At 39.0% G+C, this 16,431-nt stretch overlaps 1 protein-coding gene across 1 annotated transcript in view; it reads right to left on the reverse strand.

Moving 5' to 3' along the window:
* Positions 1-7,625: 7,625 nt before the first annotated feature.
* Positions 7,626-16,431, reverse strand: part of COL4A5 (collagen type IV alpha 5 chain) — a 301,445-nt gene continuing 292,639 nt past the window's right edge. The window contains exons 48-51 of the mRNA XM_049871358.1: positions 12,208-12,385; positions 10,197-10,311; positions 9,678-9,850; positions 7,626-8,853 (exon numbers count right to left, since the gene is read on the reverse strand). Of these exons, the coding sequence (XP_049727315.1) occupies positions 8,772-8,853; positions 9,678-9,850; positions 10,197-10,311; positions 12,208-12,385 (548 nt within the window). The 3' untranslated portion in view covers positions 7,626-8,771. The remainder of the gene's footprint in view (positions 8,854-9,677; positions 9,851-10,196; positions 10,312-12,207; positions 12,386-16,431) is intronic.

A 16,431-nucleotide genomic window follows, 5' to 3' on the forward strand; every position in this document is an offset into this window, starting at 1 on the left:
TGGAACCTGGAAGACTTACTGAATTGAGGAAATGGAGCTCAGAGTCCAAGGAGACCCAAGTGACTAGAGTTCACAGGATAGAGTGTCAGAAGAACGCTTCACTGAGAGAGAACTCTGGATATCTGCAGAGTGTTCTTCTTGAATACTCAGCAGAATACTGATCAGCCTGTGCACATGAAGAAACTGCCTGAGGCCAGAGAAAGGAGTACCTGAAGGGATTAGAAGTACCAGTACCTGGACTCACACAGGCTCAGAAATAGGGTCTGTTCCCACTAGCCGGAACAGAAAACCTCAAGATTCATGGAACACTGGGTAGAGTACACAGAAAGTTCTTCCCTTAGTCCCACTGAACCTGTTGCTGTCGAGTCAATTCCGACTCATAGTGACCCTATAGGACAGAGTAGAATTGTACCATAGGGTTTCCAAAGAGTGGTTGGTGGATTTGAACTGCCAACCTTTTGGTTAGCAGCCATAGCTCTTTAGTCCTAGAGTACTTCAGACCTACCAAAACAGATACAAGCAGGAAGGAACAAAGTATTTGCAAGCAGCTTAACTGTATTTCTAGAAAAAAAAAAAAACTAAAGAATATTTACGGGATTACAAAACTACCCAACACACAAGATAAAATGTGCCATGTCTGGAATCAAATACAAAATTACCAGGCATACAAATAAATGGAGAAATATAACTCAATGAATTTTTAGAAATCAATTGAAACCTACGTAGAAATGACAAAGATGATATAATTAGTATTAGTAGTAAAACAGTAATTATAATTATATTCATTACATTTAAAAAGTTAAGTAGAGAAGAACTAGATGGTGCCCGGCTACAACCGATGACTGCCCTGACAGGCGACACAACAGAGAACCCTTCAGGAAGCAGGAGATCAGTGGGATGCAGACCCCAAATTCTCCTAAAAAGACCAGACTTACTGGTCTGACTGAGACTAGAGAGACCCCAGAGGTCGTGCTCCCCAGATCTTCTGTTAGCCCAAGACAGGAACCATTCCCAAAGCCAACTCTTCAAACAGGGATTGGACTGGACTATAAGACAGAAAATGATACTGGTGAGGAGTGAGCATCTTGGATCAAGTAGACACATGAGACTACGTCGACAGCTCCTGCCTGGAGAAGAGATAAGAGGGCAGAGGCGGTCAGAAGCTGGCCGAACAGACACGAAAATAGAGAGTGGAGAGAAGGATTGTGCTGTCTCATTAGGGGGAGAGCAACTAGGAGTATATAGCAATGTGTGTATAAGTTTTTGTATGAGAGACTGACTTGATTTTTAAACTTTCACTTAAACCACAATAAAAATTAAAAAAAAGTAGAGACATGGAAGATGTATAAAAGACACAAATGCAACTTCTAAATGAAAACTACAATGTCTGAGATGAAAAATTACACTAGATGGGATTAATGAGAAATTAGACATTGCAGAAGAAAAGATCTGTCAACTTGATAACATAGCCATAGAGGCAATTCAACATGAAACACAAAGAGAAAATAAAAAAAGAGAAGTAAAAAAAATTTAACAGAGCATCAGTGAGCTCGAGACAACTTCAATGGCCTAATATATATAATCGGAGTCCATGAAGGAAAGGAGGAAGAGAAGAAAAATATCTCAAGAAATGATGGAGGAAAATTTTTATAAGTAAAATGATGGAAAAAATGTACCAAAGCTAACACTCATAAAAAGAAAGCTGGAATAGCTATGTTGATACCAACACAGGTTTCAGAGCAAAGATTAACATATTCTTTACCATAGTACCATTAGCATAATGATAAAAGGGATCACTTCATCAAGAGAACATAGCAATCATAAATGTTTATGCACCTAATAACAGATTTTCAAAAGAGATGAAACAAAAACTGATGGAATTGCAAGAAGAGAAACTTAAGCACATTTTCATACACCTGTGGCTGCTTTGGGTTGTTCAGAAAGGATTAAAGAAAATACAGGCTTCCCAGAGCAGAAGGAAGCGTTTGTAAAAATGGCTTCAGGCTATTATCACTATACACTCCACCGGGGAAATTTTCTGTGCTGCTGCTGGCGTTAAGGTGGGCAACAGATGCCACATCTGAAAGTCAATGTAACAACATAGTTAAAACCAGTAACCTCAAAGCCTGACTCCTTATTTCCTGATTACTATAAACTAAGCAGGATTCCATTTCAGCCTAGTTTTCCAACTTGTCTTTCAGCTTTCTTGCCTCTCTGATCTGATAACTACATACTACTTGGCCCAGTTGGCTTGATGTTTGCTCATCTGATTCCCAGCCTAAATTTCTGAAGGAAGCCAAATAATGAAAGCTACTGCATGTGAAGTATGACCAGTAGATGGTATGCTTAGCAAACTCAAGTTGCTTCTGTGTGCTTATGTATATTGTGTATAAATAAAATATAACGAACTTTCCTGTTGGAACTCAAGAAATTTTCCCCTCCACAGAGTACTTTCTACAATTGTCTATAGTAGATGATAGTATCTGGATCCTCGATCATGTTTACATAACAATCAAGACAAACTGGTCCTCACTTGGACACTAGTAGCACCGAAGGGTTTGCAGACCTTCAAAAAAAAAAAAAAAAAAACCCCATTGCAGTCAAGTCGATCCTGACTCATAGCAACCCTATAGGACAGAGTAGAACTGCCCCCATAGAGTTTCCAAGGAGCGCCTGGTGGACTCAAACTGCTGACCTTTTGGTTAGCAGCCATAGCTCTTAACCACTACACCACCAGGTTTTCCAGTTTGCAGACCAGAGAACATTCAAATTCCAGGAGCCCTGAGAAAGTTCACAGTTTGGATTCAGGAACCCTGAGAAAGTTCACATAAGGTTTTCTTTAGCTACAGAGGCTCAGGCAGGACAGACAAGAGTAGTATCTTGAGGTACAGTGGACACACCGGAAGTCCCTGTGCCCAAAGGCTGATCCCAATGGGTCTCAAGTGCTGCTGGTAAAAAAAAACAAAAAACAAAAAACATTGCTATCGTGTCGATCCCGACTCATAGCAACCCTATAGGACAGAGTAGAACCGTTCCATGGGATTTCAGAGGAGTGGTTGGTGGATTCGAACCGCTGATCTTTTAGTTAGCAGCCATAGCTCGCTGTAGCTCCTGGGCACTGTGTCATCAGGGCTCCAAGTGCTGCTATAGTGCTGGACAAAGCACTCAGCCTAACTGGGAAACAAAATTTCCAAAACATGCAGCTTATCACTTCTCATAAGGCAGAGACTGCTCTAGTGCTATGACTCTATCACTCAGGATTCTGAATTTTGTGATATAGGCACCTTCATGCCTAGAAGGTAATGATTAATTTTGAATGAAAAGAATTTAATAACTTGTCTTGTGACCTTGGGATCTTGGGACCACAGCTCAGCTTCTAAATCTGTAAAATGGAGACCAATCCTTTCACTGAGAGTACATCAGAGGGCTTAAGGCTCAGACTAAATAATGTATGCAGAGTCACATTAACTAACAACAAAACACAAATGTAAGGAATTACTCTTGTTGCTACTGAGGCATTAGAGGTCACATTATTGCATTAGAGAAAGATACAAAGATCTGGTATCTGGATTTACCACTGTGTCTTGTGGTAGAGTGACAATGGCAAGCACTTTACTGGCCCTGAGGAAATCAACCAGAAATCTATTTCAGCTAAAAGCAAAGCGTATCTACTTCTTGGTAGGCTCCATGAGGTCCTGCTTGAAATTAGCAAGTAGTCTCAGACTGCCTTTGGCTTTACAACCTGTCTGATCTTCCGGTATCTCCAGTCTTAAGAGCCCATTCTGGTACCCTTGATGAACAGAAGGGAAGCAGATCTGAAGAGATGCTGCAGGCTCACCTTTCACAAAGGCTCAAGGCTAGAAAACCACTAATAAATTGATTGCCTATTCCTTGCTCTAATAACACCTAGTTTGGCAGATTCCTCTGGTGAAAGTTGTACTACCAGGAGTTATCTTTCTAGAACTTCCAGAGATGGGTGCTTAGAATCTAGTCCAGACATCTTGCAATGAGGCAACCGAGATTCTTCATTTGGAGTAGGAGATGGCAAGCCAACTGAGCGGCACCTGGGAGAAGTTTAAGCACATTCTTTAGAGATCCAGTGGGACAATATTTGGAAAATGCTAGATAATTTAGGATGATAATGAAAATGTGTTGCCTCACTTTACCCTATGAATTTTGGAACACAGCTTTCAATAAAGCTTGGTAAACTCAGTCTTAGCTTAAACGGTGGTGTCATTTTTCTACTCTCCTATCCCCCAAATCCAAGTGTAAGATGCTTAATCGTGCATGTCTTTTTTTTTTTTTTAATCAATTCACTCTCATTTTGCCATGTATGGAATAAAGCCCCTCCACTAGATATTGGAAACTAGAACAGTTGTGTACTCATCAGGGTAACAGCAGTAAACAAACAACACTCTTAAGTTAGGACAATCTGAGGAGAGTTTCTGAAGACACTAATTACAAAGATCTAGGTGGTGTTTAGGAGGACTACAAGATAGTGTCCGAATCCAGGGCTAGCAGCGCAGCAACAGCAGACTTGTCTCTATCCATAGGCCTAAAGGTATGAGGAAAAGGACAGGTTACTGGAACCAGAAGGAAAGATAATTATGAAGAGATGGTCACTTTGAGAAGAGCAGAGATATTCAGTTGAGGGACATAAGTGAACCTGAGGTAACCTCGCAGAGATGGAGCCATTAAAATAAATACCCTGACCCATCATCACTCTTATCCCTCCCTCTACAGTCTGCTGTGGCCTCCCATTGGTCAAACCCTAACAAGAAACCGGAGGGCACAGGAACCCTCTGGGGCAGAAAGCAGGGTGAAGGATGCAGTGTGAATATGTAGGGGAAAACAGAAGACATCTAGTGTAAGTTGGTAAGATGCCAGTAATTCATCATTCTGTGGGGTCAGGTGATGGGCATGCTGCCTACTTATAGAGAATTAAGGTAACATTAAAGTGACTTTTGCCTGTCCATGCACTGGGCCTCAGGTTAGTGAGCCAGCATCCTCCGGACAGTTACTGTTGGCAAAAAGCCTCATGATCTGGCCTAGAGTTAGGCCAGATTTGGTAGTTAAAGATAGAATAGCATATTTCTTCACCAGAGCATATAGTATGGTAAATACATATTTTCCTAGCTGAGTCAATTTTGGATTGCCACCTAGAATGGTGCTCTATAGCTAGTAAACATCCAATAAATTTTCACCGATGTGGAACTCGGGACACAGACCTATCTGGATTTGATTAATGTTCCAACTTCTGAGTATTTCCACCCATACAAACCTTCCAAGCACCCTGAACAGACTCTAGAAACCACTGCTCTAATATGGAAAAGATATAATTTAAAAATATTATTCAATTTATTTTGGAGCTGCCTAGGGATTAAAGTGTTTGTATAGTCCAGCCTGAGAACCAAGCTTCTCTGCTAAAGAAGCCAACTGAAGTCCTGGCCAAACAAAAGTGATTGCTCTTTGCTACCGTGTTGAGAGGCATGGGAAGTGATACCAGAGCCAACTCCTAATTAGGCTCTTAAGAAGAGAATCTTTGACAGCAAAGCTGTCCCTTCATTTAGAATGCAGACGTTGGGACACCGGACCACCTCTTTAAATACTTACTACTGATCGTTATGAAGCTGAAAGAATACATGAAGCTCAGAACAAGGAATCTGGAGGCAGGGCTTCAGGGACTACCATCAGTTGAACTCCACAAATCATCACTGATGTTGATTCATTTTTATAGGCAATAGTGCCCTCTTCTGGATTAACTTTTGATGGCTTGGTATGACCAGCGAGTTTTCAATTAACCATACTGATTGAGGCAAAGAACCTCGTTGGTACCACAAGAATTCGAAGTTGTTCCTTGAATTTGGCTGGGTAGGAAAAGCCACTGTACAATCATAAGGTGTCCAACAAAACTTCCTTTGGAAGCTTGGTAGTTATGTGTGTGGCAACATGGCATCAGACTGGAGACCAACCCAACAAGCATAAAAGCAATGGGACTGTACGCTTTTCTACACACTTTCATATGTGGACTATTAGGAGGTGGATGGCTCCAGACACCAACTCTTCCATATACCCAAAAAAAAAAAAAAACAAAACCACTGCTGTTGAGTAGATTCCAAGTCACAGGAACCCTACAGGACAAAGCAGAAATGTCCCATAGGGTTTCCAAGGAGTGGCTGGTGGATTTCAACTGCCTGCTGACTTTTTGGTTAGCAGCCGAATGCTTAACCACTGTGCCACCAGGGCTCTACTCTCCCATATAGCTATGGGAAATTAAGAATTTGGTCCTTAAGTAACTTCTGAACTGGGAAAAATTGACATCTGGTACAACCACTTTTGGAACACCTAATAACTATTTGGTAATCAAAGTACTGATTAAGAAGAACAGCTCATTCATTGCCCATGCGGAAAAACCATTAATTATGTATGACTGCAAAACTCACCATAGGTTAACTATTAAAGCAGCTACATCAGAATAATCTTTCAATATTCCGCGGTAAGGCAAGGTCAACGACATTAAGGTCCCGGAATGGATTGCGTTCCTGTACTTCAAACAACAGAGCAGGGCTGGTGATAGAGGATTTAAGAAACACATAGACTTAGCTGCACATGCAGGGACAAAAAGTTAGGAGGTTCTTTCTGTGCCAAGGTTTTCAGCCAGCAAAAAATGTGAGGGAAAGCCTCAAACAGCAAAAATCTCTGGAATTAGTGTTGGAAACTGTACATCAAGGAGCAACCTTTGTGTGTACACCATGTGGAAAAATCTGTGGGATATAATTTGGTGTTTTCAGTTACAATTACCCATTATTGTTTTCATGCATGTGGCTATATGGAAAAATAAAGCTAAAATTTACAACAGGCTAGCCTTGAAATCAAGAGAATTATTAGATAATTACCATTGTTTAGACACTAAATTTTACCACTGTAACCTTTAGATTTTACACAGTTCACAATAGGGTCTAAAGTTCTCAAAGTTGTTTTGGTAGTTTTGTATTTTAGATGCAACACACATTTTATCATAGCGGCTTTTAATGTCTCTTACTTTTAGCAAACCCTGGACTATGTTAGAGAGCTGCATGTTCATTCTTAATCATTAGGAATAGTAACTCACTAATTTGCTTCAAGAAACGCTGGTGGCGTAGTGGTTAAGAGCTATGGCTGCTAACCAAAAAGGCTGGCAGTTCAAATCCACCAGGCGCTCCTTGGAAACCCTATGGTGTAGTTCTACTCAGTCCTTCAGGGTCGCTATGAGTTGGAATTGACTCGATGGCAACGGGCAGCAGGGAATCTGCTTAAATAGTATTAATAAATTCTTCCCCAAATAGAAGCTAGATCTGTTTCCTTTCCTAGCCATCAACACAATATTGTCAATAAACTTATTACCACAAATACCTTCCACTGAGTGGTTTTCGCATCAGAAATAGTTTACATTACTATATGTTCTCTATCACCTATCTGAGTAATAAAAGTCTGCAGAAATATCTTTTGGTTTAGAACTGTTAAAAATGATTCTCCGAGAAGGAACTACTTGCTGATGTTCAGATGAATAGCCTATCTGTAAACACGCAGGCTTAAGCATATAGGCTGAAGAAATACACAACAAACCATCTTTACAACATATGGCATCTTTAATTAAGTTGATATCGACAGGTTAAAAGACATTAAATGAGAAGATGACAGCTAGGGAAATAAGGTATGCTATGACTATTTATGATAAAATGTTTAAAACCTAAAAAAGTAAGGAACGGCAATTGGCTTTTTGTAATTAAAGAGGGAAGACAAATCAATCTTCCCAGTTCTTATACGAGCAGAGACCACAAGAGAATAATTCTTATATAACAAGCACCAAGAAAGTAATAGTCAGTATTTTTGTAGATTTTTTTTGTTTTACAAAATTGTTTAGGGAGCTCTGCCTAGTCAGGGATGAGTAAACACAAGATGAAAAAACACTGAAATAGGGGGCATGTGATCTTAAGAGTGTCTTGGATAATACAGCAAAAGATAAATTGCTCTATGGACATTATAATTCGGTATATAACATGAACATTTAAAATTCTGATAACTGCGACTAAAAAATAATCTATTTTTTAAAAAGCCGAGTAAGAACATAGGGGATAAAACTCAAAATAAATTTACTCTCAGTAGTAACTTGATGCAAGAGTATAAATTCTCCCACTTTGATAAACATGGATATAAAATCTTACTGTCTGTACTCTAGGCGTTCCTATGTTTTCTGTGAAGAATGATTCATGCCGGGTCACATCTAATGACTAAACATTTTGAACTAAAAGGCTGTTTACACAATATACACATTCTTTACTTACAGGACAAAATAAGCTTAAACACTTTTATATTAAAAACCTGGGATACAGTAGGATTAGTAGCACCATGAAAAATAATTCTTCTCCCAAACTGCAGTCTATTATTTTACTCAGTGTGATTCTTCTCTTAATTGAATTTTTAACGTGCCATTTTAGTTACTGGGCAAAATATATAATCTTCATCTTATAATCCTTGGAGAAAGTCATTCTGGACCCAAAAAGTAAACTCATTTCCTCATTTCTTTTGTAGCAACATAACAGAGACCTTCCTCTGGCACATTACTGAGGTACATCTGAATCTTCATGGTTACTAGTCAGCATGTTCTCTTGGTCATATATAGTAGCACCATTGGTGGCAGCAGTGGTAAAGTTGGGTACAGTGAGACATTGCATCCTGGGAATTATATATATATATATCTCACATTGGAACACAAGAAATTCTTCAAAATGTTATGTTCTCTTCATACACACTTGGCATCGGCTTATACGTGTCCTCAAATCTCCTGCTTTCAGCGTTTCTGACTGAGGTTTGCTGGGAAAAAGGAACCAAGACAATAAGATGAGCCTTTTCTGGTATTTCAATTCTATTATTGGTTCAAATTCAAACTCAAACATTCCATTTGTGTTTAGCGGCTCTCCTAATAACTTAATGATTTACTTTTAAGCAGCATGCTCAAATGCAGCAACTGCTATGGCCTGAGAGCTAGTAGTGGTCCTGGGTATTTTTATGACTCTTCTCTCCATCACTATTATCTTTGTCTATTCGTCTCTCTTTCTCTCACACAGTTTTCTAATAGTCTTAGAATGACGAAGATCTGGGCAACTGAAGATGAATACATAATAAGGAATATAAGGAAAATATGAAGTAATAACTCAAAAGAAACAAATGAAAATGAATTTAAACTAAAAAAAAATCAAATGAATGCAAAAATCCTAAGGTACATGGATTATATGTGGTTTTACTCATTCAAACACGTGGAGGAGAACCTTGAAGACATCCTGGAAAAGGAAATTACAGGGCTAGGGGAGAGAATACAGACTATAGCTTCAATTCCTGGAGTGGCCTCAATCTAGCTGAACAGCTGCCGATTTGCTATTGAGCAGGTTTCCTTAACTCTATCTGATTTGCTATTGAAGGATTACTACCAAATCATCTCAAAATACATTTAACTAATATTAGTCAAGTCTGTTTTTCTGACTTGAGCCAGGTATATGAGGAGAAAAAGCAAGAATAAAGAACACAGTCCAACCAATTCCTAACATTTGTTGGGTATAAATCATCCATGAATTGGATCTCTCTTCTCGAGCATCTCTGAAGGAAGCTGAGGACCTGAACTAAAGCCATAAACACCTTACCTGAACATGTCTGACACATCCACGGTTGCCAGCCAAAAGCTGTAGGAGTTGGCATAGTAGTTGCAGGTACCCCGCCCATGACATTCAATGAAAGGAGCTGAGCGAAACTCTTCTAAGCAGGAACCAGGGGAGGCCAAGGCTTGACCTGAACCCTCTGCTCCTGCACTTGTGTGCTAGAAAAGACACGGAAAAATATGCCACAATGCCCAGGTGTCATAATATCTTAGTGAATACCCAAAAGATACATGCTAAGCTTGGCCCAAAATTAAAATCCTGTGAAGGAACTAAGATCAGGGAACAGGGGACAGGGTCTACACCAAGGGAGTCAGTAAAAGCAATGGGCACATTATGAAAATATGTTCCAGAAAATGTATGAGAGAAACATCGCGCTTGGACAGAAGCTATCTGAGGTTCAAGCTTCTTACTATGCAAATGTCAGGGGTTTCTCATGCTGGGGAGAAATGTAGATTTGACAGAGGGTTAGCTATGATGACAAAGGCAAGGAAGAATGTTTCGTACCATCATGAAGGAATAGCCAATCCACAGGGAATCCCATCCCTGAGGACAACGAGGAATCTGGATTGTCTGACTGTGAACTGCAATAACCACAGCTGGAGATTCACATACTGCACATCTGGTAAGGAAAAGGGAGAGGAAACGTAATCTACAAAGTAAGTATGTGGGAAATAACAGCCCCTCTTCTTTGGAAGCTTTCCTGACATAGAGGCCCATTAAGTTGTCTTCAATGCTCAGAAAAGGAGGAGAAAAATGTACTTTGAGAACTCCTTTTACATAAGCCCTGTCTCTCAATATACATAAATGAAGTTATAAACTAAAATAGTAAGTTTTTTCAAGAAACGGTAGAACCACTGCTATAGCATTTTCATGTTCCATTCTGCCTTAAATTTGTATTCAGACTTGCTATAGTCAATGCCACAATTGCTCTAAGAGTTTGGCTTAGGATATTGTGCACACTACTTGCTGTCAATATGCCCATCCAGAGTAACGCTGAAACTGTGGTAAGAACAACATTTGGTAAACTGGAACAGATAAAGAACAGACACATTCTTAATCCTCACTCATTATTCTTGGTCCAAAGGACATTCATTAACCATTTGGCCATATCTAGAGAAGTGCAACATATCCAGAATGCTGGGAAGGTACTACCCAAGGCACTTGGGGATGTGACTGAAATCTATAAAATCAAGTAAAAGAGCAAAAGAGAAGTAAATACAGCTGAGTCTACCAAATCTTCAATAAAGTACATGAGGGGACCTCTTTGAAATATGACTGAGCTCAGTTTGGCACAAACGCTTTACTCACATAAGATGGAATACATTTAGGGGACTTTTTACTCCTAAGTGGTGGACTCACAAAAACAAACAAACAAAAGAATGCCCAATGGATCTGGGTAAATGTATTTAAAAAAAAAAAGCACTATAAATTTTCTACTAAGAGAAGTTGAACTAGGTCTAACCTCTACATTCAATATCAAAGAAACTAGACTACCCAGTCATTTCTTCTTTATGGTCACTGGAATCTTGGATCAATCAGGTCATGGTTCAGACTGAAAACGGCAATATTCAATATTCCTAGGAGAGTGAGTTAAACTAGGATTCCAATGTGGCAAAACCCGAGGATATCTTTATTACTGGTATCACCTTCCTCTTAGTTACTCGTGCTTCAAAACTTCAGCTATCACTCCCTCCTCCCCGTAGCTAATCAACTGCCAAAACATATCTATTCTATCAATGTGATATCTCAAATGCCCCCTGCTGTGATTCCCAGTCTACTCATACCAGGACTACAGTAATATCTTTCTTTGTAACTGGTATCCCTATCTCAGAGATATCTCCTTTGTAATCCATGTTACATACTGATGCCTTTTTAATCTTCCCTGAAGCACAGTTCAAAAACTTTTGAGGGTTCCCCATTATATACCAATTAAACTCCAAACTTCAATCTGGTACTCGAAGCTTTCTGCCATCTGGGCCCAAGCTAACTTTCCAATCTTTTCTCCCCATGCCGCTTTTACCCTGCATTCTAGCTACACAGAACTACTACCCATTTCCATTTTCTCTTCCTAGTATGCCCTTCCCCTTTATTAACTGTTTATGTCTAAAGTGTTTCCAATCTTTTAAGATTGACCAGTTCAAGATACATTTGTTCCGTACAGCTATCCTAGATTTCTCCAGTTGGAAATAAATATCCATTTCCTTAAGCTTTCATAATATTTTTTAGATCCATTGTAGCACTTAGCCCAAGCCTGATTTATATTAGATTCATTTACATGTATTTTCCTAATGACAAGACTGTGGGCTCTTTGTATATTACACCGTGTCTACCACAGGGCCTGGTCAAAAGCAGATACCAATAAATATGGCTCAAACAAAATACTGAACTGAATATTATAAAGGCACATCTGTTCTACCCAACCTGGGAGGAATATCATCAGATTATTAGTACTGGATTCATTTCTGACTAAACTAACTGGGGACTGGTAAAAGTAAAAGTTACACCAATGCCTCACCGGCTAATGAATGGCTGGATGCTCTGCCCCTTCAGGGGCTCCATGCTCATTGGCATGGGCTCTGGGGTAGAGAGCCAGTAAGAATAATCATTTCTTGAAGCAAAGTTGCAAACATTGTTGATGTTGCAGAACATGAAAGGCATGGTACTGAAGTGACGAAGGCAGCTGCCAGCCGTCCCTAGGAAGAATTGGAGAGAAAAAGTTGAAGGGCTGCCTCGTGATGACACAAAAAACAACTTGCCCTATTTCTTGGATAATATACTTTATTTCTTCAAATCTAAGATACACATTTACTCTTATTTTAAAATTTCTAAAATCAGAATGTGATTTATGTGGACATTTACTGTGGTAGCTCATTATGCATTCCCCAAAGCAGGTTTTTTAAACTGGTAATACATACTATAAACAATGGTGTCTTCAAATGGAGAATATTTAATAATTTACTGTGGACAAATGAAGGGCGTACACTGCGTCCTTACAACATTATATTACTATCTCCTACTCCAGGCTGCACTCTCTTCTTCCAGAATATCCACAATATATATGTTGTGAAGGAGCCCTGGTGGTGCAGTGGTTAAGCACTTGGCTGCTAACTGTAAGGTCAGCAGTTCGAACCCACCAGTGGCTCCACAGGAGAAAAGACCTGGTAATCTGCTTCCATAAAGATTACAGGTAGGAACCCTACGGGGCAGTTCTACTCTGTCCTATAGGGTCACTCTGAGTTGGAATCGACTCAATGGCACACAACAACAACAACATATATCTTGCACGGTCTGCAATCTGTTTAAGCCTAGAGATAACAGTAGTGCTAACCAATACCCATAGTAACCATGGACAGGTTCAGAGGTAAATAAAAGACTAAGAAGGAAAAAATGAAAAACTAAGAGAGGAATAAAGGATGTGACCAAAAAAAGAATGAAAAGGAACTAGCAGGGGTAATGGAGGTTATCTCTGAGTGATCAAGTCTTTTTTTCCCTCATTTACTCACAAAAGGATGATGAAAAATGATGTAGCTCCTCATATATTTTTAAGTTGACATCTAAAACTTTTAATTAGAAGTTCAAATTTATACTATGCCAGTTATTAAGATACTGGTTCTTGTCTCTCAGCTCAGAATCACCTTTCTATTCTCTATTTATGGAACCCTGGTGATGTAGTGCTTAAGAGCTATGGCTGCTAACCAAAAGGTCAGCAGTTTGAATCCACCAGCCGCTCCTTGGAAACTGTATGGGGCAGTTCTACTCTGTCCTATAAGGTTGCTATGAGTCGGAATCGACTCAATGGCAATGGGATTTTTTTTACATCATTCTTTTAAATGTATCCAATGTAATTATTTGAAACCTAACAATAACCATTAAAAAAATTCCTGTACATAAACTAGCATTTAAAAAAATACATAAACTCATACTGAACAGATGGAAATTTTACATTGTTCCTTTGGCATTTGGAAATTATATTTCCATTCCATTTCCCACACAGTTTCATTGTAATATAATTTTATTTTTGAAACTCTTATTGACCATCCTGTCATATTTCTCTGAAACAAAAATTTAAAATAATTTTTTAGAATGTTGTTTTCATAAGGTTTTACATGTTAAATATTTTATTATGAACTGAGTCAATATTATAATTATTATTAATTCACAATTAATAAAAATATAGATATAAAATTTATAAGTATTAAACATAAAAGTAAACTTTTTTGGCAATGGATTTGATATATGAGTTATAGAGCCTGGGTTAATGGAGCCTTTAACAAAACCATTATTTTGAATTGTCCCTTTCAATCTGTTCCCCACACTTTAAGGCAATGTGCCATAGTATAATTCTTTTATAAAGTGGGAGATGAGTGATAGCGAAAGGAGATGCGGGAAAGGAGAATACCCAAAGCATACCACGGGCAGAACAACTTTAGGAGAAAGTACCTACGAAAACCGAAACTTTGAAAATTGATTCCCTTAAAACTATGTTGTGGAGCCCCTGGCAATCCTTCACGTACCCGAAGGGGTATGTCTACCTCATATTAAAGATGACCGATAAAAGACCAATGATTCTTAAACCTGGTGGATCGTCATCATCAGTGAGAATTTTTATACAGTAGGATGCAGTAGGTGGCACAGTGGTTAAGAGTTGGGCTGCAAACTGAAAGGTTGGCAGTTCGAATCCACCAGCCGCTCCTTGGAAACCCTATAGGGCAGTTCTACTCTGTCCTATAGGGTCGCTATGAGCTGGAATCGACTCGATGGCAACAGGTTTGGGTTTTTGTTTTTTAGGTCTAGTATGGGCCTAGGAATCTTTTCAAAAGCTTCCCTTGAAGATTTTCCAAAACTTCAAAAAAGATTTTTAAAATCTTTTCAAAAGGTCATTTGACTAAGTCACCTAACCTCTTAGCCAGTTTCTTTGTGCGTAAAATGGAAAAAACAACAATACTTTTTCTGTATCAGTCTTGATCATAATTATGAAAACCAAATTAGATAAGGAATGTGAAAGTGCTTTGTACAATGTAAAGTAATTTACAAAGAGAAACTAATATTACTCACTAATTAGGAACAGAGCTGGGAATACTCCTGGTCTGACCAAAATGAGACAAGGAAGGGTACATAAGACGAAGACCAATAACAATGAGATCAGGTGTGCTTGGTTGCATCTGTGGTGCAGGCTGCCCACAAAAAATCAGAGTCCTGGGTTACAGTCTATGAATTCTCGAAGAGAGATTGATCCCATGTACTCTCAGTGTGTCCCACACCCTAAAATTATAAGGCTTCAAGAGACTAATGGTTCTCAGTATGATTTTTCTCCCAGCCAGAACAATTTAGTATTCTATCTTCGTTCTGTAAGTTCTATCCTGTCCTATAGGGTCGCTATGAGTCAGAACCGACTCAATGGCACTGTTTTTTTTTTTTTAATCTTCCTTCTATCTCTACCATAATCCTTCCACTAGTCCAGCATAGACTGTTTACTCTCTCAGGTGGTTGTTTCTTTAACATCAAACCTATAGCTGCCTCTATTCTTTGCTTATTCATGAAGATATCTCTAATTTGATCCTTGTGTGAGCATTAGCAGAGCCCCTGAAATATAGGACCACTCTTGGGATCCTGGGCCCAATCATGGGCTTCCTGTGTCTGAGGCTGAAACTTTACCAGAGTCAGGGCCAATTTGTAGCCTCCAAGTTGGAATGCATATTCTGGCTGCTCTTGATTGACCAAATACCTACATTCTGAAAAGTTAGAGTGGAACATTTAAATAGCTGACCCTACTTTCTCTTTGCATTACATTTCTGAGTTTCATAGTTCTCAAAAACTTATAATGGTTCTCATTGACCTGATAGAGGTATGGAAGAGAGAGAAGGGATTTGAAGTTTACAAGTTTGATTCTGGGTATAAGTAAGGCTTTGACAATGAAGACAGAATGGACTAAAAAGGAGAAGAATTTTATGAAGAAAAAACTAGAGAAAGTTATCTAAAAAATATTTTCACAATGAAAATATATCAGTTGTGAAATTAAGGGAAAAACAATGTAACATAAAGGAAAAAGAAAGAAAGAAAGGTAGCAGAAGAAAGATGAAAAAGAGAAAAAGAAAAGAGAAGTAGAAGAGGGAGAAAAGTGATGTTGGGTAAACTATTTTATCTGGATTCATAAACGGGTCTGTGACCACTGGCCTCCACACAAGGTGACATGCCTACTCCAGTGGGCCAGAGCTGTCTGGGAACATAGTGAGCAGGGCAGACCCTTGAGGATCTCTGCTGCTACAGAACTGTTTTCACAGAATGGCCTAGCCAAGGGGACCTCAGGAAACCTCTCACTACAAAGATCCCAGAAACTTGAAGACTAGACTATCTTCTTAAATGGCTTTATGGAGGCCAAAAGTGACCCCTAAAATAGGCAGTCCCAGGCCAAAATCCGGGACTCCAGCATCAAAGTCAAAATTCCAGAACAGGTCCTCTCAGTTTTTGGAAGCTATAAAAGGAACGTTAGCACAGAATCTTCAAATCTTAGGGATGGAGAGGTCTTGAGAGTCATCCAGTTCGGCCTCGTTGTATTAACCAAACTGCCCACTCAAGTATAGAGAAAATGCACGGGAACACATTAAGTGAAATGGATTTTGTATAAAAAATACGGTGTTTTGTATAGCTTTAAAGTACACTGATAATACTTTAGAAAGCTAAGACACTTATTTTAGGAACTATAATTAGCATAATTAAGAACTTGACCTTACATTCTTTG

Source organism: Elephas maximus, chromosome X (genome assembly GCF_024166365.1).
Source record: "Elephas maximus indicus isolate mEleMax1 chromosome X, mEleMax1 primary haplotype, whole genome shotgun sequence".
In the NCBI taxonomy this organism is placed as follows: domain Eukaryota; kingdom Metazoa; phylum Chordata; class Mammalia; order Proboscidea; family Elephantidae; genus Elephas; species Elephas maximus.